The following is a 24,645-nucleotide window of genomic DNA, read 5'->3' as shown; positions in this document are numbered from 1 at the left end:
CTCCACCATTACAGAGGAGACTCCCCTGCTGACAATGCACCTCCACTGTGTGGTGCACAGTCTGTGTGCCTCCTGATGGTTTTCCCTGCCGCTGTGCCTGTGTCTGTAATACAGCTACATCGCAAGCTCAAATGCGAAGTGCACCCTAATTTGCATGGGACATAGCCCCATGCAAATGAGATAACACCCCCTCGAGATCTTGCCAGTGGAATAGTGTGTTGATCTGTATTATAGAAGGGACCACATATGCATTGGTGCTCCCTTCTATAACACTACCCTGTGGACAAGAAAAGAGGGCCCTTACACATGTGGACTCCCACCCCCGACTGGGGACTTTTTGTAACACTGCCCCAGATGTGAACTAATGCTGCTTTGTGTAAGAATGGCAAAATACGACCTGTTCACAAAGGTAAATTTGGCCTTAAACACTCTTTAAAACCAAATTAATTTCGCTTTTTTTACCCCTCCCAGGAATTTACAAGGAATTCCGGTTCAGTTTCATTTAAAGTGGCGTTGCCTTGGTTATGCTGATGAAGTAGACTTCATGAAGCACACTCACACCCAGTTCGTCTCCTGGAGCTGGGTAACTGCAATAAATATATGTTACATGAGTTCCTTTACTGGCTAGAAAGAAAGTAGCACTTATTGCCTCAGACTCTTAGCTCACTGACCTGTGGTGTGATCCAGGGCAGTTTTTGGTGTTGAGCAGTCATTTTAAAGCACTGGTGCAGCTGGAGGTCAAAGTTTATAACTTCGCCCATACAACAATCATTCTGAACTAGACTTGAATCCAGAAATGTTTATGGAAGTAAAACAATTATCAAAAATATTGCACACTTTGCTCAAGAACACAACATGAAGGGTAGAGCTGTTCTGTGTGTATACCTGTAGTTTGTTTTCTGGGTCCAGCAAAGTGAGATTTCATGGGTTCTATTCCTAAGTGTATTAGCAAAACAACTTGGAAGTCTTTGAAAAAGGCCAGCTTCAGGCTTTAAAATACAGGGGAATATTTATCATAGGGTTGCGTCTCTTTTGCACCATGCAATGGGGTGCAAAAGTTACGCCCCCCTTAAGTTTGATTTATCAAGCCACACGAGGCCACCTTGGTGGCCCTGTGTGGCTTGATAAATCCAGAGTAACGCAACCCATTGTAAATCACTGCATTGTGTTAATCTGCCCTGGGAATGGCATTCTTAGATTTACGAACACTAGTAGACCTGAGAATGTGTCCCCCAGGGGTGGTGTAAGAAAAGGCAATCAGGTTTAAACATTCTTTGACTGGTGGTGGAAGGAAGGTGCCATTCCCCAGATGGTTAACTTAGGAGGGTTACCTGCAGTCATGGTTTCAGTTTCCTTTTGTTTCCCATCTCTACGGTCCCACCTTACTGATAGGTGATTTTCCATGTATTTTTAGTGATGCTTCACAACTGGATAAGCGCGATTATAAAGACGTATTGTTCACTTTCAGAGGAAGCCACCTTCTTGCAACTTTAGTGTCCAAGACTAGCCTTGAATCATCAGTAAACTTAAGAGTAAGGCAGTCAAAGCTTCCATATACCCCGCAGTAACTAAAGCGGATAGATGCTTTCCTGCTGTACATCTTGCTCACAGGGCATACACTTTATATACTGTCTGCTGGTGGGCACCTTCCTTACCACCTGTTGCTTCACAATATATTGCCTATCTCAATAAAAAAAAAAGTCATAACACTTTTGGAGCTCTTTAAACTTAATTGTACAACACACTAAAAGATAAACAAAATGATTATTAATCACAAAGGTGAAATCGAATGCATTTACCAATGCTTTTTACCTTTGGTACGGGTTTTCGTGTTTATTATTCTCCATCTTTTCTCTTTGTGTTTTCCCCCTCTTGCTCTTGGTGAATGTCTGATAGAGAAGGGTAAGTCCTGGTCCCCAAAAATGAGTACCGGTGGTCCCCACTGACAAGTGCCGGCTCAAATTAATTGGATTGGAGTAAACATCACTGCTTTCAATGCAGGCACTGCAGGGTAAAGGTAACCGTAGCAGAATGCACAAAAATATCCCTGCCTCGAATGTTGTGGCTTCAACAACCACAGCATTCATAACTAGAACACCTAATTGTCTGAACTGTTTATTATTATTTTTTTTATTCACGACAGTGTTTCTCTGCTGACACTTCACACGTGACACAAAGCCCAAACTCTTTCAGGCCTTTGTTGCCAAAAAAAAGCCACCACAGGTCGTATTTTGTGTAAGGGTATGCAGCAAAGGTTTATTGATTAAAATGTGTAGATTTATGGAACTATTTTTTTTAAAACCCATGCAACACGCTGCGCGGGTCAAAGGTTATCCATACATTTATATGATCCACACGGCGTCTGTGCGGGTTTATGTCCTGGGCTGTAACACATGCTGTTAGGCATTTGTAAACTGTTATTTCAACTTTATTCTCAAGAACTAATGGCACTAAACCCAGTAAAATGGCGGCCAGATCAAGTTCTGAGTCGCCATAACAGATCCCCACCTTCAGCATACGCAGGTGCCCAGCCTGAGCACGAAGGTGGTATGCACAAGACTGTGTTATGAATTACAAGTTTAATATTAAAAACAGCACCGAAAAGATTAGGGCATTTATTGCTGTCTGGGTTGCAGGATGTAATAAAGTACCTATTCGAGTGACAGCCTTCCCTTTAATGAGGCTTTTAATACAGCAGGCACTTCCAATAACATTTTAGCATGCCCTATGCGAATTCCGACTATAAACACAAGCACACGTCTGGAAGATTGTGAAATTAAATTGTAATTCAGAACATGGACCGTGGCCGCGCTCGCAGCTCTGAAGAGAATTAACCAATCGTCCTGTTATTAGGAGGGCTGGGGTTCGTACATTTGCACAGACCAGCTATTCAGTGCAACTTGGTAAACAGTACCGCTGTATTAAACAAACACTGGCAAAGCCAATAGGTTCAGGTGCTGGCTACCAGCATTTTGGTTTTGTCGGTGCTTGTTTGATTTTGTCATAGTTTGAGTGAAACTTTATTGTTGGGGGAGCAGCTGCACCCTTGACATATTAATAAAAGAAAACATTGTATAAAAGCAAAAAGATTATTTGGTCTAAAAAAATGTATATACACTGATTGCTATATTGGTGACTGGCACTGAAGGGAAATACTTTGTGTGTGGATGGGCTCCGGGAAGTGAAATTAGCCAATAGCTGAAGCAGGCTGACCCAGGGCCCCGTGCTCTATGCTGTGATTGGCAGAAGACAAATGTGAACGTCACAACAACAGAACAATGGAAGAAGAGGGCTGACTGAAAACCACTATGAGCTTATTAAACACAGCATTTTAGTAAAATCAAAAGGCCTTAGCTAATGCCAGCCTTAAAAAGAGACCAAAAATGATCATATATGTTTAGATGGGAATTGAACTTATCTAGAGCCTAAGAAACCACTCTTTCCATGAACATAAATAGTAGAAGTGTCATTGAGGGATATTTTTAATAGCAGACTTCCCCCCCAAAAACGATTTTCAGTGAACATATGAATGTAATAGTTATTATTATTCATATTAATATTGATAATAATAGTGTGGTTCGCACAGTTCATAATACCACTATGTTTGCCAGTCCTAAGCGCTCTAACTTCTAAGGTGTTACTACCACCAGTATGTTGCTATTCGATTTATCGACCTTAGAAGAATGAAAAATTGAGTAATCCCTTCTGACATTTGCTCTCAAGTCCTGTATCTCACACCCGCTGTCAAAAGCGAGCTAGCCCTCTTGCTGGCAAGTTAAAGTCATGGTAGCATTAAAAAAACTCTGAAACCAAAAAGCATTAGTTATTTGTACATTCTAAGTTGTGAAACAAGCAGTACCTCTAATGTGTTTAGTTTTTTTAATACATTTTTTTAAGTTTGACTGAGCTGAATGAATAATAAAATTCACATCACAAATTTGCACTCCAAATGCTGTCCTCTGGGGTCTTTCGGAAAGTACATTGCTAAACCTGGCATCCTTGGATTGGTTCTCCCCTAACATTTTGCCTTCAACCCTCCTGTTTTGCCTACATTGTTTTTGCTGGATTTAAGACTCTGCACACTTTACCACTGCTAACCAATGCCAAAGTGCTTATGCTCTCTCCTTTAGAATTTGGAGAATTGGCTTACAGACAATTTTCATATTTAATTTACCTGTGAGTCTATAGTAAAAAGTCACACAAAAAAAGTTGGGTTGTGCCTAAACCAACTTTCTTTTTGGTCACTGTTAAATTTAGGTTTCAATTCTAATCCCTCTGTGCCCTCTGTGAGAGAGAAAGAGACCTTTGTACTATATTTTTGAAAGTGGGTTTTAACATACATTGGCATATTACTTAATGTAGAAAAGGAGTGCAGTTTTATTGCTAATGTGTGTGAAGATTGCTTTATGAACCCGTATTCAATTGTATTTTTCTAGATTATACAATATAAATTTGAGAATAAGACATACACCCGTGTTTTGACATTTATTTTCTCTTTCGCTTGAAAAGTTAGACACATAACTGTGAATTGAGTTCTGATGCCATGATCTGACATCCTAAAATGATTAGCAGATTGACAAAAAACATTTTTTTATTTGAATTAATCATTTGTTGACACTGTTACTTATGTAACTTTCAAGGGCAAACGTTTAGAAAGTTGGAATTCTTGTCCTAACCTTTTAATGTCTGCAGCCTGATTCGGGGTCACATGACTAGGTGCAGCTGGTAGTTGGTCTTTCTGTATTGTTCTCAGACAGTGAGCTAAAGGGTTCTTGCTGGATAAGCCTCTCTTAGTTAATGAGGGGGAGGAGCTGTTACGTCCCACACTTGCACATCACAAAGGTCCTTCCTGAGCACTCATACAAAGGGTTTGACACTAGTCTTTTGTGACTCCAGACAAGCTATGACTGAGATAGGGAGGAAGGGCATGGCTGTCACCTCAGGGGACTGGAGATCTCTAGAAGATTCCCCTACTTCAAAGTGGGCTCCAGGTATAAATATTGGACCTTTAGACCCAACTCTTCAGTACACCTCTGGACCGCTGGACCCTGCGGGGAAGGAGGACTGCTGTGCTGCTGAAAGGACTGAGGCTCTGCTGGACTGCTGCCCATAAGGACTGCTTCCCTGATGTACTGCCCTGCTGCCCTCTTGTCTGGTTGAGAAGAACTGGACCTGCAACACTAAACCCAGGACCCAAGAGTGACTCCAAGGGCTATTTGGCTGGCCTCCTGATCAGAAGCCTCAGGGACAGAATAGGCTTCCAACAACTTTGAACCCAGCACCTTAGCTCTGCCATCTGTGAGTGGTGCCTGGACCCTTGGAAGTGGGCCTGAAGGTGCTCTGCCAGCCTATCTGTGGATCCAGCGGAATCAATGCATCTCCTCCTCGGTGTGGAGCATCTCCCGCAAGACTGGTCTAACACCTCTGTTGCTCGATGCATCACCATCAGAACTGGGGCATTGCCTCTGATGCGTGGACTTCCATGATGCAAGGACTTTGCATTGCCCATCACAGCCCTTCAAAAGCACTGCTGAGCGACACCTCTCCACACAAGGACATCGCCTTGACCAGCGCAGTCCATCGGAACCACCGCAGCATGACGCATCTTGACTAAGCCTGGGCGAAGCACTACGCTACGCTCGCGTAGTTTGCGAAGTTCGCGCTACTTCGCACTACGCGAACTGCACGTAGCACAGTGCGAACACGCGTAGCGTAGTGTTGCGTAGTGCTGCGGTCATTTTTTGCTTGCTCGCGGTCCTCAACGTCAAGTTGGCGACCGCGAGCAAGCAAAATGACATCCCGGCGAGACTTTTTCCTTGTTCGCGATCAGCAACTTCAAGTTGGCGATCGCGAGCATGGAAAATAAACATCCCGGCGAGATTCCCAACGCGAGGAGGTCAGGTTTCTCATTGCGAGTGGTCGCGTATGCTCGCGACCGCTCGCGATGAGAAACTACCAGTTCGCGTTGAGAAAGCTGAAGCTCGAGTAAAAATCTACTTGAGGAGCAGAAAACTACAGCTCGCACTGTGCAAGATGCCATTTTCAATGATTGCACAGTGCCGGTTGCTTGTCCACTGTGCAATCATTGAAAACGACATCTGGCACAGTGCGAACAAGGTACTACGCAGTTCGCGAAGTGCTACGCGTAGCTCGCGTAGTGCGAACTTCAATTTGCGTAGCTTCGCGAAGTGCTACTTCGCGAACTACGCCCAGGCCTACACAAAGACATTGAATCACACTTCGCAGCTCCCCGGAATCGCCACTGCATGACGCATCTCCTCACCCGGACCTCTCATTGCCTCAGGTGCACGATGCAGCTGTGACTCAGCACTCCTCATCTCGTCATAATCAGGATTAAGTACTGCGTTCAGCAGACCTACGTGGGTCCCTGTAGCTGGCCTGTGGCCATCGTGGTCGGCCTGAACTTTTGACTTTGTCCTGGCCCGGTGCAACCAGATAACCACAGATAGCTCTTGGTGCTTTTTGGCACTATTTTCACTGATTTCTTTAAAATTGCATATCTCCAGTTCTACTAATTGGATGTTTGTTGTTCTGGTCTTAATTTATTTATTAAAATGTGTACTCTATTTTTCTAGATTTTGTGGCATTTTTCTTGTGTTGCGTTTTCACTTTATTACTGTGTGAAGTGCTGCATAAGACTATACACATTTCCTCTAAGTTAAGCCTGATTGTTTTGTGCCAAGCTACCAAAGGGTTGAACTTATGACTTCACCCTGACAAGGACTGTGGTTTCTGCTTGAGTAGCATTTCCCCCCCCCCCCAACCAGTAACCCACTTTCTTATATTCATGAAATTGCTAACAAACATTTTAAGCACACAAAGGCCCGAGCATAGAATTAAAAAAAATAGTTTTTAACAAATTAATAAAAAATAAATTAGTATGAAAGTGTAATACAATACATGGGTATACATATGTCACATAACCTCACAGTGGTTGTCATGTTCAAAAAACCTTTAGTACAACATGATCAGCTTATTTTAAAGAGACCAAGATATCACGTTAAAGGGTATTTGCAGGATGTTGTGCAGTTCTTCCTGTGCAATTTTATGCTAGTGTGCAGGTAACATGTATTTGTTGAGTTGACTAACAACCACAAATGTGCTGCAGTATGAGCTTCCACTGTAGAAAGTTCCTTTATACTTATCTGTCATCAACTCTTAGCAGGGAGACAACTTCCCATCCATACTTTGATTTGAGGTGAGTATAAGGCGCTATCAGGGTGTCTTGTATTAATCCTGTATCTGGATTTGATAGCAGAGAGATCGATCAGAATTGTTTACATTTTTCACTTCTCCCTGGGTGGCTGGTACAATGACGGATTGAGATGACTCCTAACTTTCCCCAGCAAACATATGTTCATCTCATGCACTACTTTGTGTAATTCCACACTTGTGATTTGTGCCTCCTTGTACAGTGCCCTAAGCCTCATCTGGGCTATTTTCCAGCATCTTGCAGTGCAAGAACATCTCCATGGCTCTTCTGGCTCCCAGGGCAGTGGCACAAAACTACAACTAAGGGCCGGATTTGTAGGTTGGCGGAAAGGGAACTCTTCACGACAGAGTAGCCTTTCCTCCAACATAATAGACTGTCCATCTGATTTAAATGCATGTGGACCTTTGGTGTAACCACAGTGGAATCTACTCCTTCTCCACCATGGTTACACCCCTCCGACAGAGTAAGGGCTGTCGAAAGTTGAGATGTATGCCCACCCATCTACGTTAGATGGGCAGACATACGGATCAGTTTTCACTGCCTGTTACCACCAGGAAAACTGCAAAATGCCACCCTTGCTATGGATGAAAACTCCCATGGCGAAGGCGGCGTTGTTTTTTTATATATAAAAATAAAATCCCTGCCAAATAGTAATTTAAGCCCTAACTTAATCGTTTGAGTCATTTGGTTAAAAACAACAGCTTCTAATCAAATGGTTTGAAAACACTTGTTTTAAAAATCTTCTTTTCCTATTAATATGGATATTTTTCTAACTCAATGAGTTCGAACACTAATTTGGCTGTAAAAATTAGCTTTTTATAATTGGGTTTATCGCCCTGTCACTCAGCGTGTTCTCTCTCCTACTCATTATCCTCCTGACTCCCACTCTGCTTCTTTCTTGACCTTTAATTAAATGCAATAAGATTTTGTTTTCCATTTGCGTGTTACCAATTTCCCTTTTTTTTCCGTATACTTTGTCACTTCTGTTCATTTAATATTATTTTATGTATTTTTCAAACAACCCTATGATGTTTTTAATCCAAAGTGCTTGATCTAATCACCAATCTCAAGGTATATATGTTGGGTTCTCTGGAAAAGAACTTAACGAGAAAGGACAGGTTTGCATGAGTCACAGAGTTCCAAACAGAGGTAAACTAAGGTCACTCAGAAGGCACTAGCCGCTCACAAACAGATTATTGCTGAAATGCAAGCAAAAACTATTGATGTTAGGTGACAACAGACTATTTGGGGCAGGCCACATGAGGCAGAGTTGGGCAGGTGCCGAGCAGCCTTGGGATGCTCAAAGTAAAGGCCTCAACTGCAAGCAGCACCTACTTTCCCCAGCTGTCTCCTGAAGTGTCTGTGCCTGTTGCTCAAAGCAGACGTTTGGCCAATGCATCTGTAATTGCATAACCTTTATTGTCTATGCTGTCTGCATTTGGTTGGCCTAACCAGATAGCTGTGATGCCATGTGTCCTTGGGAAATAGCATGGCTGTGAACATATGTCCATTGGCATTAGCGAGGAAATTTACGACTGTTTCTATAACTCTGTACACTCCTATAAAACTGTGGCGGTACCCTTGTCGTACTTACTTCCCTGTGTGTCTGGGCTGTACACCTATCTGTGCTTGGTGATTGTTCCTGAATTTTGCTGCTGTAGGGGTTGCTTGACCAATCGATACCGAAGTAGTCACTGTGCAGAGGTTGCTTGTATTCATCCAGAAAAGGGCGGTATCTGTTGACAGTAAGAGGCAGCCGTGCTGAAGGTCCCCTGCATTTAATGAGTGACCTAACATGCTACATATTCCTGATGCATGCACATGCTTCGTTGTTTGAGCACAAAACAGGTCACTTGATGGTACATTGAGTTTAGACATGGGCCCGGTTCTATGTCCTCTAAAATTAATAAAGCTGCCTTCCACTACTCTGCCCCAGGGAGGCATTCCATGGGTGGAGTGTGGGTGGTGTTCCCACACATCCACCCATGGATTTGGTGCATTCCCAGATTTAAGATTAGTGGTAGACCTGGGAATGTGTCAAAATGGTTCACCTCCCAAGGTGATGCATCACAAGGAGAAATATCATTATTTGTCTTCGTTTTTTCTTCTTTTCATGTGTGCAGCCTTCTGGAGCAAACAGAAAGAGGAAACTGTGTCAGAGGATTGTTTTTGTGCAGGAAAATGTTACTTCCTGCGCAAAAACACTCCTGCTTACAATGCAGGCACGCGTGCACCATGGTACATGGGAGACTGCATTGGTGCTAGGCAGCACATTGTGTGCCAGCGCAAGGAAAGGACAGAAATGTGCTGTATAGTGTTAAATACATCGCATTCCTGTCCTTTCACGCAGCGTGGCAAGGTGGCTTGCTGTGATGCACTGTGTGAAAGTTTGATAAATGTCCCCCTGCGTTTCAGGGGCCAGTGGGCACCTCAAAATCCAACTTAAGTGTGATTTGGCCCCTAGAGCTTGCAATATCTACTATAAAAAAAACCTTCATTCACAACTACAGGCGACAGCACACTACAAACTACAGCAGGAAGATCCTTTCTCATCCATAGACCGCTATCACCTGCCGTCATACCCAAAATAATACACACCTTTCATATAATCGGCATACTCCACATCTCCGGGTTCACGCATGCTACGCAGCATGGTTGGAGCATGGAACAAAGACTCCCTACAGGCCATCATTTGCCACCTCCTTCAGTTCACATAGGAACAATCCTCCATATGCAAACACCTGCTGGATGGCCTTCAAACCATACCCTGTATGCTAAAGAAGAGCTATATTATGTATCGTACCCCAGAAAATCACACTGATCATGATGCAGCAAATTAACTGCAGGATGGTCTAGTAAACTCATACTTGTCGCTGAGGGACCTAGTATTCTGCAGATTTTTAATCTGAATCCCGGCAAGGCTCACTTTCCAGCTTCCCAAGATGGCCAATGGTGTACCATGATATTGGGTAATATGTTTTATACAATGCTTAGAAACAGCAGAAGTGTGGTATGAAGCACTATGAAAACAAGATGAAATTATCAATATTACGGATATCCTCACACAACTTGTGGACTCCTAGATGACATTTCCAAATGGTGGACTCAACTTCAATTGTTTGAATGCGACATCGCCCCCCTACCCCCCCGACCCTTCCTCTTGCTGAGTTCCAAAAAGATACTCAACTCACTAACAAAGCCATCATGGATGAGTGAAATGTGATAACTTGGAGAATTGTTTATGCCTGGGTCCAAGTCATGATCTTTTGTTAATGTACAAAACGTTTGTGTGTGTGTGATTGGCATTGTGTCCCATACTACAAAGTTGTATAGTGGCTTGTTTAACAAACGTTCTCTAATGGCTCTTTCAGACGTGTTGGACGAAGGGTCCGAGGTGCCAGTCTCAATAGCAGAACGGTATAAAGTTGGAAGGACAATAGGAGATGCGGCTGCCCGAGGCGCCCGCAGGGTGCCCTAAGGAGGGCAGGCATCTAGTGCCAGCAAGGCATCAGCCCACCCCTCGCTTCTCTGTGTAGGGACCCCTCAGGGAGGAGTCCCCTACCCTGGCAGCCAGGGTACTGCGGTGCGCAGGGCGCATCATTTCCAGGGCGCGAGGAACGGGGGGGGAGTATATAGGCCTCCCCCACCCACTGGCCTTCCTCTTGGACTCAAGTTCAATTGTTGGAATGTGACATCCCCCCGACCCTTCCTCTTGCTGAGTTCCAAAAATATACTCAACTCACTAACAAAGCCATCATGGATGTGTGAAATGTGATAACTCGGAGAATTGTTTATGGCCTCTTGGGTCCAAGTCATGATCTTTTGTTAATGTACAAAACGTTTGTGTGTGTGTGTGATTGGCATTGTGTCCCATACTGCAAAGTTGGATAGCGGCTTGTTTAACAAACAGTCTCTCATGGCTCTTTCAGACGTGTTGGACGAAGGGTTCCAGGTGCCAGTCTCAATAGCAGAACGGTATAAAGTTGGAAGGACAATAGGAGATGGAAATTTCGCCATTGTAAAGGAATGTATAGAAAGGTAAGAATTCAAATGTGCCTTTATCTTTGCTACTGCACGCGCATCGCATTGGCAGTCCTTGCCTAAACTGTCAACTGTATGATCCTTTGGAAAAGACCAGATGGGACTAGCAACGTGATCACGTAAGGAATTTACGTAACAGCATCGAGCGTGACACGTCACGGCTTCCCGAGAAAATCTTTATATTCTACTCCGCGCTTACATTTGGAAAGATTGTGTTGTTTGCAAGAACCATGTACAATTTTTTTTCAGTTGTTATTTTTCCATGGCGATAAAGTGTTCAATGAGGTACTCCTGGTCCTGCTGCTGATTAGACTTTCAGTCAGGGTCAGTGAGCAAAGCACGGGGAGGCGCCTGCGGTCATTCAAAGCCCATCTGGTAATAATCCACCGACGGCCTTCGAAAGAAATTGCTGGCACTACAGTGGGTCGAAATGTTGGCAGCGAGGAAGGCACTGTATTTTAATTCGAGCATTTGATTTAACATAAGCGAACAGAATTGTATCTATGCAAAACAAGAAATTAGTTCAGGATATGCTCAGTGTATAATCTTACCTTGTGTTATGTTCTGGGCCTTAGGCCCACATGTCAGAGAAAAGACGACACAGACACGGCGTATATGGTACTGTAAACTCCCCACGAGCACGTGCACTCCGGCCCTTTTATTAGCGGGGTCACCTGACTGGTGACGTCCGTGTTGGATGGGTGAGGGGGTGTGTGTGTGTGGGCCTGCCCTCGGGGGAGTGGCTGGCAGAAACACTAGACTGTGTCCAGCAGGACACAACATTCCTCCCAAATTTTAATAAAACGAAAAACAACAAACAAAAGTTCAACCTATGGGAAGGAATGAGAAAACAACTAAAATAAAAGAAGTCTCACAGTTCAGAGATGTAGCTCGCTGGACAGCGGTGGACAGGTGCAGCTGGGAGCACCCGGACGTCTTGGCACATGTCCATACTTTAACCAGGTATATCTGGGGACGAACCAGGTGATGATGATATCCGGACCTTTCAGCTTCGCTTCAGTTGAGGGATGGTCCACCTACGTGATGTTCATCGGTCCAGCGTACTCTTGCTGTGATGCAATTCGTGTCCTTTTGTTCAAACATGGGTGCATCAGGAGCGTATAGATGAGTCCACTGTAACACACCGGACGATTGTGTCGCTTGATCCATTGAAGACAGTCTTGGCATTCTGTGACCTGTTGAAATTCTCGGTTGGATGGCCTGGCTACTTCCTGGAATCCATTGGTGGGGCACAGTAAAATCCATCTCTCACGCTCTGGGAGGCCCCTTGGATGAGTTGCCCCGGGACTGCATATGGGCCCTGACTGTGGAGCCACCGTGTCGCCACTCGTGCAAACTTCAGGGGTGGATGTGTCTTGGTCAGAAACATGCTCTCGCTACCAGGATCAGGACATGCGCCGGTTAAACAGATGGTCACTGTATTTTCGGATCATCGCTTGTTCTGGCAAGTGGTGTAGGACTCCAGTTATTGCACTTGATGCTCCAAGGATGGTAGTGATGCACATGACAGATGATGGAGTGGATGCCATGAGACGACTCGCAAAACATTTAGTGATGACTGGCAGTGAGTAGGGATGACTGGTGAATTTTTTTTTTTTGCAGTCATGATACTCGTCGGACACTTGGTGCAGCTCTTCTGATTAGGCATTTGTGTAAGTAGAACAGGGATGCCCTTTTCTGTACGCAGCCGGCGACAGGTGGCTGACGGTCACTGAGAAAAATGACGTCCCCACACCCCAGTGGCTGGCGTGTGTTAGAAGGTGCACTCTGGTGAACGGCGTCCCTTTGTTGACTTCCACTGCGCGCCAGTTGTCGTCTGCTTTCTTGTAATAGGACCGTTACCGTCCTATATTTCTCCACTCCGTAGCTTTTCTGAAGATGTGGCGAGAAGGCCAGGCAAACTGGTACGGATCTCCTACTCACTCCGTCTTGTTCTCTGAGCTTTGCATTTGCTCCCGCCACCAACCTCTCACCGGTCCAGTCCTGTCAGAGAGGACGGGGCGTCTTCAAAGGTGCGTCCGCCAATTTCAGGGACGGTAGTGAAAGTAGGCGTGCTTTGAGGGATCCGTATATTACGGCTGTAATTTAGGGTTGCTGTGGGAGGTAAGTACCTCCCTTTTCTTGCGTCAGTAGTGGTGACGCGCCACTCGGAGTGCTGGACTCTCCTCCTGCCTGCAACGGACTGTTGCACACCACAGTCGTAAGGCAGTATTGGGAGCACTCTCTGAATAATCTGTGGCCCACTGCTGGGCGACGTTGGGGCAGGTGGGGTGATTACGATCTCTCTTCCTCCTGCTTTCGGGCCACACAGGGCCCCTCTCCCTTCTGGGAATTTCCTTGGTGCTTTGTAGATGGCGGGTAATCGCCCTTCCGTCTCCTCTTTTCCTTGCCTCTGCTCTGGCAGCAGTGGCGCTGTATACTTGCTTTTCTTCGCTGTAGTGATCACTTGCCACAAAGCTCGCATTTCTCATTAGAGCTTGTCACTGTTGCGTGGCTTCTTCTCTCGGTTCACTACACTTTCAGCTTTCCAGGGTAGGTAATTCTCTGACTGAAGACATTGGTAGTGGCATCAGGGTGTCTCTCTCCCTCCTGGTCGGGGGTCTCTCTCTCTCTACCGGCCTGGGGGACTCTTCTCTCTCCACCGGCTTGGGGCCTCTTCTCTCTCCGCCGGCCTGGGGTCTCTTCTCTCTCCACCGGCCTGGGGGTCTCTTCTTCTCTCCACCGGCCTGGGGTCTCTTCTCTCTCCACCGGCCTGGGGTCTCTTCTCTCTCCACCGGCCTGGCGGTCTCTTCTTCTCTCCACCGGCCTGGGGGTCTCTTCTTCTCTCTCCACCAGCCTGGGGGGTTTCTTACTCTCTCCACCGGCCTGGGGGTCTCTCACTCTCTCCACCGGCCTGGGGTCTCTTCTCTCTCCACCGGCCTGGGGGTCTCTTCTTCTCTCCACCGGCCTGGGGGTCTCTTCTTCTCTCTCCACCAGCCTGGGGGGTTTCTTACTCTCTCCACCGGCCTGGGGGTCTCTCACTCTCTCCACTGGCCTGGGGGGTCTCTTCTTCTCCCTCCACCAGCCTGGGGGGTCTCTCACTCTCTCCACCCGCCTGGGGGGCCTCTTCTCTCTCCACCGGCCTGGGGTCTCTTCTCTCTCCACCGGCCTGGGGTCTCTTCTCTCTCCACCGGCCTGGGGTCTCTACTCTCTCCACCGGCCTGGGGTCTCTTCTCTCTCCACCGGCCTGGGGGTCTCTTCTTCTCTCCACCGGCCTGGGAGGTCTCTTCTTCTCTCCACCGGCCAGGGGTCTCTTCTCTCCACCGGCCTGGCGGTCTTTTCTTCTCTCCACTGGCCTGGCGGTCTCTCCTGTGTGCCGTGTCTTCATGGGCTTCTCTCTCTCTTCTCTGGTGCAGTCTTGCATACCTTCTGTGGCCCTTGATATCGAGCTGCTTGCTGGCTCCTGGGGTTCTTGCACCTCTTCCTTGCAGTGGGGTCAGAAAACTACTATGGGGCATGTGCACCGAGCAGGTTCTCCTTGCGCCGTTTCGTGGGCTTTCTGCCTTTGCACTTTGCTGCTTGGCTACTACATGCTGTTTTGGTCTAGGACAGCTGTGGGTCAGGAGTTCTTAGCGGGGTCGTGTCAGGAATGGAAATATTCTCGGTAGGGCTGGCATCCTCCCCTTTCACAGTTTTTTTTTTTCAAAGACAAAACAGGCGGGCTGCTTCTCCCTTTGCAGTCTCTGTGTGTCTTGGCAGTCTTTACTGTGTAGTGACATCGGGTTGCAATCTTTTCCTTCCAGGTTCCTCACATTGCTCACTTTGTTCCTGCAAATTCAGATTTAGAGATACTTCCTTGTGGTTTCCTTAATCCTTGTTGCAGCTTTTTGCTACACTTCTTCTTTTCAGGGGAAAATGGGTGCCTCACCACTGGCATCGGTCATGGACTATGACAGACAGTCCTCTTTACTGTTTATCTGCTGACTGCGATGCTGTAACTGGCCACTAGATGGCACTGTTTGAACTACCGTCGAAAGTTCTGTAGCCTCTGCAGCTTCGCAACGCTGCAGGCTTTGTTCTTCTGTGCCGAGGCCCGAGCACCAGTCTTATTTGCACCCTGTTGTGCAGCGTGAGGTATCAGCATTGTGGAGCGCTGGGACCTTCACACCTCTTTTCCTCACCAGCCCCTTTTAGGATTGCTCTCGGACTCCCACAGTCTCTGGCTCACCACACTTGCTCTCCTGATGGCTGCCTCCTGTGACACATGCCGATAACTGTACTTCGAAGGAGGACTTCCCCCAACCCCGTGGTGAGTGTCTTCTCTCCTCTTTCTTTTGGGGCTGCGCCGCCAGATACACTTTCAGTGGCGCTGGAGAGGGACACTTATCTCAAGTCCAATGCTTTCTCCATTTATGTCATTCTTTTAGCGCTGGCCGCACACAGTCATTTTGTGAACTCTGCCCCTGCTACATTTGCGGACCATTTCTCTCGCCCACCTCCGGCCTTGCCTCACTGTTTGTAAACGCCCGCCGGCAGCCCGTTTCCTCAGTTATTCAATTCCATGAGGGCTGCCGGGGCAGGCACCGTGCATTTTCCTTTTTTTCTGCTCCCGTGATTTTCCTGCCACTGCCGTCATTCGGACAGTATCCCCCCCTGAATCAGTGTGGGCTCCCGCTTCAGATGAAGCCTCAGCAAACCGGTGGCGGAGACATGCCACTTCTCTCTGTTTTCAACCCCACAGTGGCTCGCTCACCTACTGGTCGGGCGTCACTCGGCCTCATGGCAGTCTGTGGCGGCGGCCGGCATCTCCTCACTCCGGCCTAGCGCACGTTAACTTCTGCCCTCACAGGGCATGACATCTCCGGAGGAATGGGCAGCAGGCTCCTCTCATGCGGGGTGGGCTCCCGTTTTATCTTCTTCACCCCAGGGATCTTCACATGCCCCGCGGGTCTTCCGACAATGTCTTCACCATCAGCAGGGGGTGCCTTTAACACGGGCCGCACACATCACCTTCACAAACGGCGGCTGCACACGCGGGCAAGTCCCGCTCGTCGCCAGTGTTATGTTCTGGGCCTTAGGCCCACATGTCAGAGAAAAGACGACACAGACACGGCGTATATGGTACTGTAAACTCCCCACGAGCACGTGCACTCCGGCCCTTTTATTAGCGGGGTCACCTGACTGGTGACGTCCGTGTTGGATGGGTGAGGGGGTGTGTGTGTGTGGGCCTGCCCTCGGGGGAGTGGCTGGCAGAAACACTAGACTGTGTCCAGCAGGACACAACACCTTGGACGCCAGTGCTGCAGCCTGAGTGATTCTAAGGACACCCCGCCATCTTTGTTTGCTGGTGATGTTCCAGACGTGTTTGGTTTTTGTGGGGGCCAAAAAGAAAAGTGATCTGTAATAACTGCTTGTGCGCCTCTAGATAAGCTTATGAATGAACAATGAACATTTTTAGCTCTTTGTTTTTTTTTTATTTAATTCTCAAATTTTGCCCTGACAGAAATGCCAGAGACTGAGCTCTCTTTGACTGCTCATGAAAATAATTTCTGTAGTGTTTTTAACAAATGCATATTTTTCGAGTCATGTGAGTTTTCGCGGTTTTGTGCATTCAGAAATGTATATTATTCATTATCTCAAAGCTTTTTAATTAGACTGAAGTCACTTTTCACTTGTGAGTCTTGAAGCAGTAAAGCAATGATTCCTCTGCGATCCAAAAGTCAAGGTCCATTCTAAAAGCTGAACAGTCTCCTTTTTACATAATTTAGTTTCTGCAGTAAAAAAGAATTCAGAAAAAGATTCCTGTAAACTACAGTTGTGCTAATCGCCGTTAGGTTATATATATTTTGTCAGCTACTATTCTCCTCTGAGGAATAAAGATTAATGTTAGTTTGGGCACCAAAAACATTCCTCGGTGACTGCTGCCGTGCAGTGCGATAATATATGCTACTTGGTCAGTAGGTGTTTCCATACAATTGGCTGACTCAGCACAATTTTCCTACCTTGTAATTTGATCTCTCTTCCGTGGTGATCTTTTGGCAAGAAAAGAGAAATTGGCTTTGTGTTCTCATGTTCCGTAGATAGCATCTTTTATGTTCTTGCTTAACATCACTAAAGAGCCCAGTCATTTTGGGAAAACTCATGCGTGAGACCGATGGCCACTGACTTGATGATACTTGAGGTTTTCTTGTCCCTTTTTTATTCATTCAGGAACGGTGTGGTCACTTCGGTCTCAAATTTCCATTAGCAAATTGCTAATTCAGGATCGGTGTGGTCGCCTCGGTTTTCAAATTTCAAATAGCAATTTGCTAATTGAAATTTGAGACTGAGGCAACCATACCGATCCTGAAAAAAAGGGACACTGAACCCTCAACTCTGCCAAACCTATCATACAGTCTGACACCCAATAACAATCATCCACAACCTTAAATACGAGGAAACAACGGGTTTTTTGATTAACCCCTTCAGTGCCCGCCCCTTTCCCCGCCCAGTGCCGGCCGTTGCATTAGCGGGCGGGGTCTATGACGAGCTGGACTCGTCATGGGCACAGCGCCACCGCGGCCCATGACGAGTCCAGCTCGTCATGGGCACTGAAGGGGTTAATTAAACCGATCCACCAGCTACAACCTCGAACAAGAGGAGATTTATTTCAACTGTAGGTGACGGTACATATATTGAAGCACAACGATCTGCTGAATTATATGGATCCCCTATAGAATTAACTACATAAGAAGTATTTCCACTGGATGTGTCCTTGAACCTGTCAGACAGTGACTCTGGAATCTGCTGATCCAGTCCAGACTCCATATACTTAGGCGGGCATTAAAGATTAATAGCACAGTAGAAAAAGTTTTTAATTTGTCTCTATGTATGTAAATGTGGGCAATATCATTTTGTCCTGAGGAAGATAGTCAAATCTTCTGTTATTCACCGAAACACGTCGACGTGTAGTACAAACTAAATCTGATGAACTTTGGGATGCATTAGAGAAAATGAAAAATCATGTGCCGTAATCAATTCAAACTGATTAGTAGCAAGAAGAGGCACACATGCTTGTCTTATGTGTTTCTCCCTTGTTATGGTTCAATTAATTTATGTGTTTCTTTTAAATCCAACTTGCATGATTTTTGGAAACAAATATTTTTAAATGTCTGCGCTGAAACTTGCTGCTGCTGTTTTTAATCGTGTTAGTTAACATTGTTAAATTTACCAACTAATATAAAAATAAGTGCTGTGGTTTAAAGTTTTTCTTGGGGCTCTGCCATGCCAAAGACCACAATACCAATATTTCCGCGTCTTGATTGCACCTTATGACTAGATGATCAATTAATAAGTGGTGGTCGACACTGAAAGAGTGGTGGGGTGGGTGGATGGGTTGCGGGGGGTGTAGGGGGAAGGCACAGGGAGAGGGTAATAAAAAAACAAAAAAAACTTAACTGGTGCTGCTGGCCACCTTGCACTACTCTGCCTCCAGTTCTGGTCCTAGCAGTCCCTGGTCCAACATCATGTCCTCCCCATCCAATCCCCGTGCTGCTCTCAAACATGAGTATTACGGGGCTGTGTTACAAAACAGGTATTAACTGCTCAAATGGCCATCTGTAGAGAAGGATTTGTGCAGGGCCCTGCGTGGTCAAAAGCGATGTAAAGCATTGCATCAATTTACTTATCATTGCTAAATTCTTGCTGATCCAGAGCAAAATTGCACAGCAACACGCAAGTCCATGCACAGCCCTTAGTAAACAACCCCTGAGGAGTATTTGGGTATTACAGAAGGAAACTACGTACAGGGATGCAAACGTACCAATGCATCCAAAAAGGAAATAAATCTGATTCATATGTAAATAAGGGAAAACGTGCTGAGTGTGACACGTTTCCAACACATAATATGTTCTTAGACTGTCAGAAAATGTAGATCACCTAAGAGATGGTTTACATTTTTTTCTGCCTCGTGTACAAAGCTTTTGGGTTGGTCAATGATGGTATCAAGAACCTAGGTTTGCAGCTCAACAATTAGTGTGGGGAAGGCAGTGTAACCAAGCTCTGCATCAGGATACAGTGCACCCTCCTGTAAAAAGGGAAGTTACCACAACATGGCAAATAAAATCACCTCCAATTGGTTAATCACATGGGTTTTGGAGATATTGCAGACTGTAAAAGTGGCACGTCAGTCTGCGTGGTCATTTATATGCCAGTCACGTGTACAGCTGTATATTAGATATTTTAAACCCGGGCAGCTATATGCCCTGCAGTGCTACAATAGATGAATCAGCTTTCTAGACTTCAGTCTGTATATATAAAGGGCCTTATTTATGAAGGTAACTTGCACTTTTGAGTAAGACTTAACCTTTGAGTAATTTTCATACTTTTTAATATTCATAACATGCACTTTTGTAGTAGCTTACACTTTTGTAGAAAGTTCTTCACTACACATGGCCAACCACTGGTACTGCAACACCGGCCCATAGAAAATAATGGAGGCAGGAACTTAATACAAAATTGTAAGTTATTACAAAAGAAACTTACAATATGGAATAGTAGTAGTAAGCTTACTCAAAATTGTAAGTTAATACAAAAGTGCAGTTTGTGCATAGCCCTATGTAGTATGTTTTGCGGCACTACCCTTGTACTACAAACATTCCTCAAAGTGTAGTTTGTTAAGAAGGCCCACAAATTCAAAATCCATATGTTCTTCTATATGTTCCCTTAAAAAAACAAAGTTGCAGTGTAGATATGCATCACAAAATAAAAACAAAAACTCCCTCCTGAAATTGACCTGTTAAGTTTAGCTACTTAAACAGTAACTCGCACCCCTCCATATTAAAACCATAACTCACAGTCCAAATGGGGAGAGGAGTTCGCCTAACGGCTAGGGCACTCGACCTCGGACCTGGGGAACTGGGTTCGAGTCTCGGTAATAACGCTGAGCATCCTGTGATTCTGGGCAAATCACTTAATCTCCCCGTGCCTAACAAAGAATGAATGTGTGTCCTCATGTAACGTAACTGGTGCTATGTAAAGCGCTCTGATACTTGATTGGATTCGGGTCAAGTTCGTGCTATATAAAACTCTGCAAAAAAAAAAAAAAAAGAACTGCTTATAACCTCACAAAATGTATACAGATAATTAACAGGACTTAACAACAAATCATTAAATAGCAGCAAATATCAAAGGGTAATAAGTTATACTTTATACACAGAGATGTAACGGATAATGGTGAGGTGATATGCATTGTCATAACTCATGATCTGACATCTTTGAGTTCATGAGTAATCTATTTGAGGTATGGGTTTCATGGGAAGGGTGCACATTTTGGTTTGTGCTGCTAAAAATGGCAAATTTTATGAATTTTTGTTGTCTAACCATTGAATTCTATACAGAAACTGTTGGCGAGCGTTCACTGATTCCATGTAAGAAAAGACACTCTCCAGAGCTAAACAAGTCCATTGTAGTACTTCTAAAATATGTTCTAAATTAAAATACATCCTCTCCTTTTATTGACTCTCGCCTTTTATTGATTTTGTTTTGCTGTAGATCAACGGGTAGAGAATATGCTCTGAAAATCATCAACAAAAGCAAATGTCGAGGCAAAGTAAGTAACGCCATAGTTTTTCAATTTTCTTTCTGAAATTGAATTTTCAAGGGTTAAGAACACTCCAAGCTCGGGGTCAGACATACAGATATGGAAAGCCAGACACCAAGATAAATCCGAAAGCTTTCTTCATAATTTGGTGAAAAAGAGGCAAGCAAACTGAAAATGCAGTTCTAATCAGAGTAGTGCCGAAATGTCTACATAAAGCGAAGGAAAAGTGTTCTACACGTTTCCATTGGCCGAACGATAACAATGTTATGTTTTCAGCACTGTAGCATTTTATCCTAATAATTGTGCACCAATGTGCTTCCTTAATCAGAGGACTCTATTTTGTGGTCTGGGGTTCCATCCATTGGTTATGTAAATGTGGTTGTGAAGTTAATAGGTTTGACAAGTGTGTACTCTAGCAATGGTTTGTGTTGTTTCATGTGAATGTAAAAGGAGTTCTGTCCTGCTATAGATAGGTTTGGTGTGTTACATGTATTTATGGGTGTGCCGGAGAACCCTACCTATTTTCATCGAGCTTCATTAGTTGGTTGTACAACGCACAGACAGTGCAGTTTGTTTTCTGGATAGCATAGTTAGCCAGAGAAATAGCAATGCTGCATTGTTGATAACTGATGATGTGTATTTATAAGCTTACTTTAACTGAATGATTCTAAGATGTATGTTGCTGTTGAGTAGGATGAGCTTTGTTGACTTGGCAGCGATATGCCAACAATGGCGGCCACCACGAACAATGGGTGGTGGGCGGGGGGTGGTTAGGGGAATATATAAAAATAAATAAAAAACGTACCTGAAGCTGACGGCTGCCTCCCACGTTGTGTCGCGCTTTCTTTTCTCTTCCTGGCAGCCTCTAGGACAGATTGCCATCCAATCCCAGCGCTGCTCTCCTAAGAGAGCAGCGCAGGGATTGGCCTGAAAAGACGTTCCGCTCATGCCAGGGAGTCTGTGGGGGGTTTCTCCAGCCCGACGGTTCAATGCAGCTGGGCTGGTGAAACCGAAGTGCGCAAGTGTGTTTTGGTGAGCCTGAGACGGCCGGCCAAACACATGGGCGCACTTAGGGAGTGCACATAGAGGTCCTCCTCACCATGCCCCGCCCCTCCCTGCACAAGCTGGCTTGGAGCTGGCAAATGATAAATTAAATGATGCTAGAACATAGTTTTATTTTTATTTGCTGGCTCTGAGCCAGGCAGTGGTGCTACTCTACTCCACCATTGTGGAGGAGCCGCCCCTGTTTACCAACAATAAGTCTAGGTGGCGTGTTGTTCGCATGAGGGTTTCAAAGGGTCTGTCTGGCATGTTCTGTTTCAGAAGTGCCCTTAAATGAAAACATCAGGCTATTCCCTCTGTTGTGTGATGCTGGGCCTTGTTCTATATAGGGAAAAAAGAGTAGAATGCCCAACTGCTGTGATAATGGATCTTTTGGACGGTGTTGGAAGCCTGACGGCAATGTCCAAGCCTAGGTGTTTGGGTAGCTGCCATATCAACTGAATTCCTGCATCTGTGAGAACAAGGCGGGCCTTCTAGGCTTATTGCCCTCTGAGAGAACGATTGCATTCAGACAGATGCACACAACATGTTGACTGAGACAAATGCAACATTTGAAAACAGCATGGGTTGTCCTATTAAACGTCTAAATAACATTAATATGCGTGTCAGGATTAAAATACTGCACCATCATGCTTTATTGTTTACCACGCAGCCAGGAAAATGTGATGTTTAACACTGAAAAGCATGGTGGGGGAGCCTGGCTGGAAACAGACTAGCGTGGCAGCTGCGCCATGTTTTTCACAGTCCCCTTCACAGTGGCCGAAAACATGGGCGTCCACAGAAATGTTTCCGGGGGGGGGGATAAAATGTTAAGGTCTCCCCCTGTTTTTCTGACTGCTTTCTCCATTCTCCTGCTTTTGTCCTGTTTTTTTTCTGCTTCCTCCTTTTATTGTTCTGAGTATTTTCTCATGCGTTTGCCTTATTTTTACTGCTTTTTGCTTCCTTTCCACTCCCTTTTCTTTTCTGATTGCTTTCTCCTGCATTTGCCATGTTTTTTTTACTGCTTTTCCTTAGTCTCCCCCATTGTTCTGACTGTTTTTTCCTGTTTTTGCCTTGGTTTTTTTTACTGCTTTTGCCTTCATCATCCCCCCTCCATTTTTCTGACTCTTTTTGCCCTGATTTTTACCTTCCTCGCCTAAAAGTCTCCTTCTGTTTTCCAACACGTTTCAGAAATTCAACAAAACCAGGCAGGGTTTGCTGTAAAACATACAGGCTGTCAAAAAGCCCTAAAACTTCAAGTTTTAAATAGTTTTAAATTAATCTATTGTTAGATCTGAACACAAAACGCAGGAGAGGCTGCTACTCTCTCTGAACTCTCTCTCTCCGTCTGACTGGAGAGGAGCCTGTGCAGTGTGCACTTGCTTGGGGTTAAGCAGGGCAGGGGCAGGTCGGAGTTGGACCATGATTGGTCCAGCTCTCGATTTGCATCATGTCAGGCAATTAGGCGATGTGGTAGTCAGCTATCATTGGTAGCGCCCAGCTACCCAATGACAGTGCTGCCTGCCTCGCCTGCCTGCAATGCCGCCTGAGCCTCCTGGTGGCTGTCCCATGTAATTGGTAGCTGAGCGCTATGCTAAAAATCATTGGTAGTACCATAGCACTCAGCTACCAATGACATGAGTCATGGGAAGAAATAAGGATGCGCGGCACAAGGGGTGCCAAAACCAAAGACCAGGAGCCTCAGGGCAGGTTCCTGGAAAACCGCTACGGCGCCCCGTTAGTCCTTCGGGTGGTTGGTGCCTGACCAACCGAGGGTTTGCCCTGCTACGCTCCGCCCTGAAAAGGGCGTGAGTAATAAGAGACCAACGTGTCACGTGATCCAGAGGAGGATCACCAAAAGGTGTAGCACTGACTGGGTGACCCACAGTGCTGGCTCATCAGGCGGGCGGGGGCGGTATAGGTTGGTACAGCTGCCTGCCCTTGGATCGCCCGTAAGATAACCCACCATAGTGCATACTTTTGTATGGAATAAACCTGCAGCAATATTTTCCCATAACAAAAGTTGTCTTGTGTATTCATTTATTCACGCATGCTCATACAGTGGCTGGGGGAATTTGCCAATAATGGCACTAGAAATAATAACTAAAAAAGAGAAAGCAGATAAAACATCCTGGCAGTAGTGGTGCTCGAGTCACTTCAAACTGCAAAAAGTTTGGACAAATAAAATGTCGTGGGAGCGTAGTTCATTTCAATTTCACGTCAGTGTCAGTGAGTCATGGTGATAGGGAAGCGAAAATATACCTTAGAAGCATCTGCCAGAATTGGGGTTTTGACGTTGTCCTTTAAAAGTCTCCTGTTCGTCTCCTAAACCATATCCCGGCCCGAGCACTTTAAACAACACCCATCAATGTTTTAGTAGATTCCCTCAAATGTGCACCAGTGGCAGAAATTCAGGGAAACTTTCGAAATCGTATACTTATGCAAGTTAGCTTTTATTTCCCCCAAATAAACTTTAGCCACTTAAAATTTACTGTTTCCCCCAGGTGCATTCATAAAAGCTTTGCGTTATTATTAATCTGTTTAGCGACGCAAAATGTTTTCAGTGGTTGAAATATAACAAAAGATTAATGGCCGTGCTACCGGTGGAGTCGAGACAGAGTCCAGTTCAGATGCTTCTCTGCTTCTTTTTGTATGTAGCGCTGCATACTTCACAGTTTCTAGAAAAGGGGTGCTTTAACTGCAAATCCACATATGAGCTGTGTGAGTGACTGTAAAAAGTAGTGGCAAT

General features: G+C 45.3%; 1 protein-coding gene across 3 annotated transcripts in view; it reads left to right on the top strand.

The window, feature by feature from the left end:
- The window catches only part of DCLK1 (doublecortin like kinase 1), a 1,175,807-nt gene that overhangs the window by 996,390 nt on the left and 154,772 nt on the right, over positions 1-24,645 (top strand). For all 3 annotated transcript variants that reach the window (XM_085621707.1, XM_085621706.1, XM_085621708.1), the window contains exons 8-9: positions 11,164-11,272; positions 20,807-20,864. In XM_085621707.1, coding sequence (XP_085477833.1) covers positions 11,164-11,272; positions 20,807-20,864 — 167 coding nt within the window. The remainder of the gene's footprint in view (positions 1-11,163; positions 11,273-20,806; positions 20,865-24,645) is intronic.

Source organism: Triturus cristatus, chromosome 8 (genome assembly GCF_964204655.1).
Source record: "Triturus cristatus chromosome 8, aTriCri1.1, whole genome shotgun sequence".
NCBI classification, from domain to species: domain Eukaryota; kingdom Metazoa; phylum Chordata; class Amphibia; order Caudata; family Salamandridae; genus Triturus; species Triturus cristatus.
Note: the sequence above shows the minus strand (reverse complement) of the source record. Positions and strands in the feature narration are given on the sequence as shown.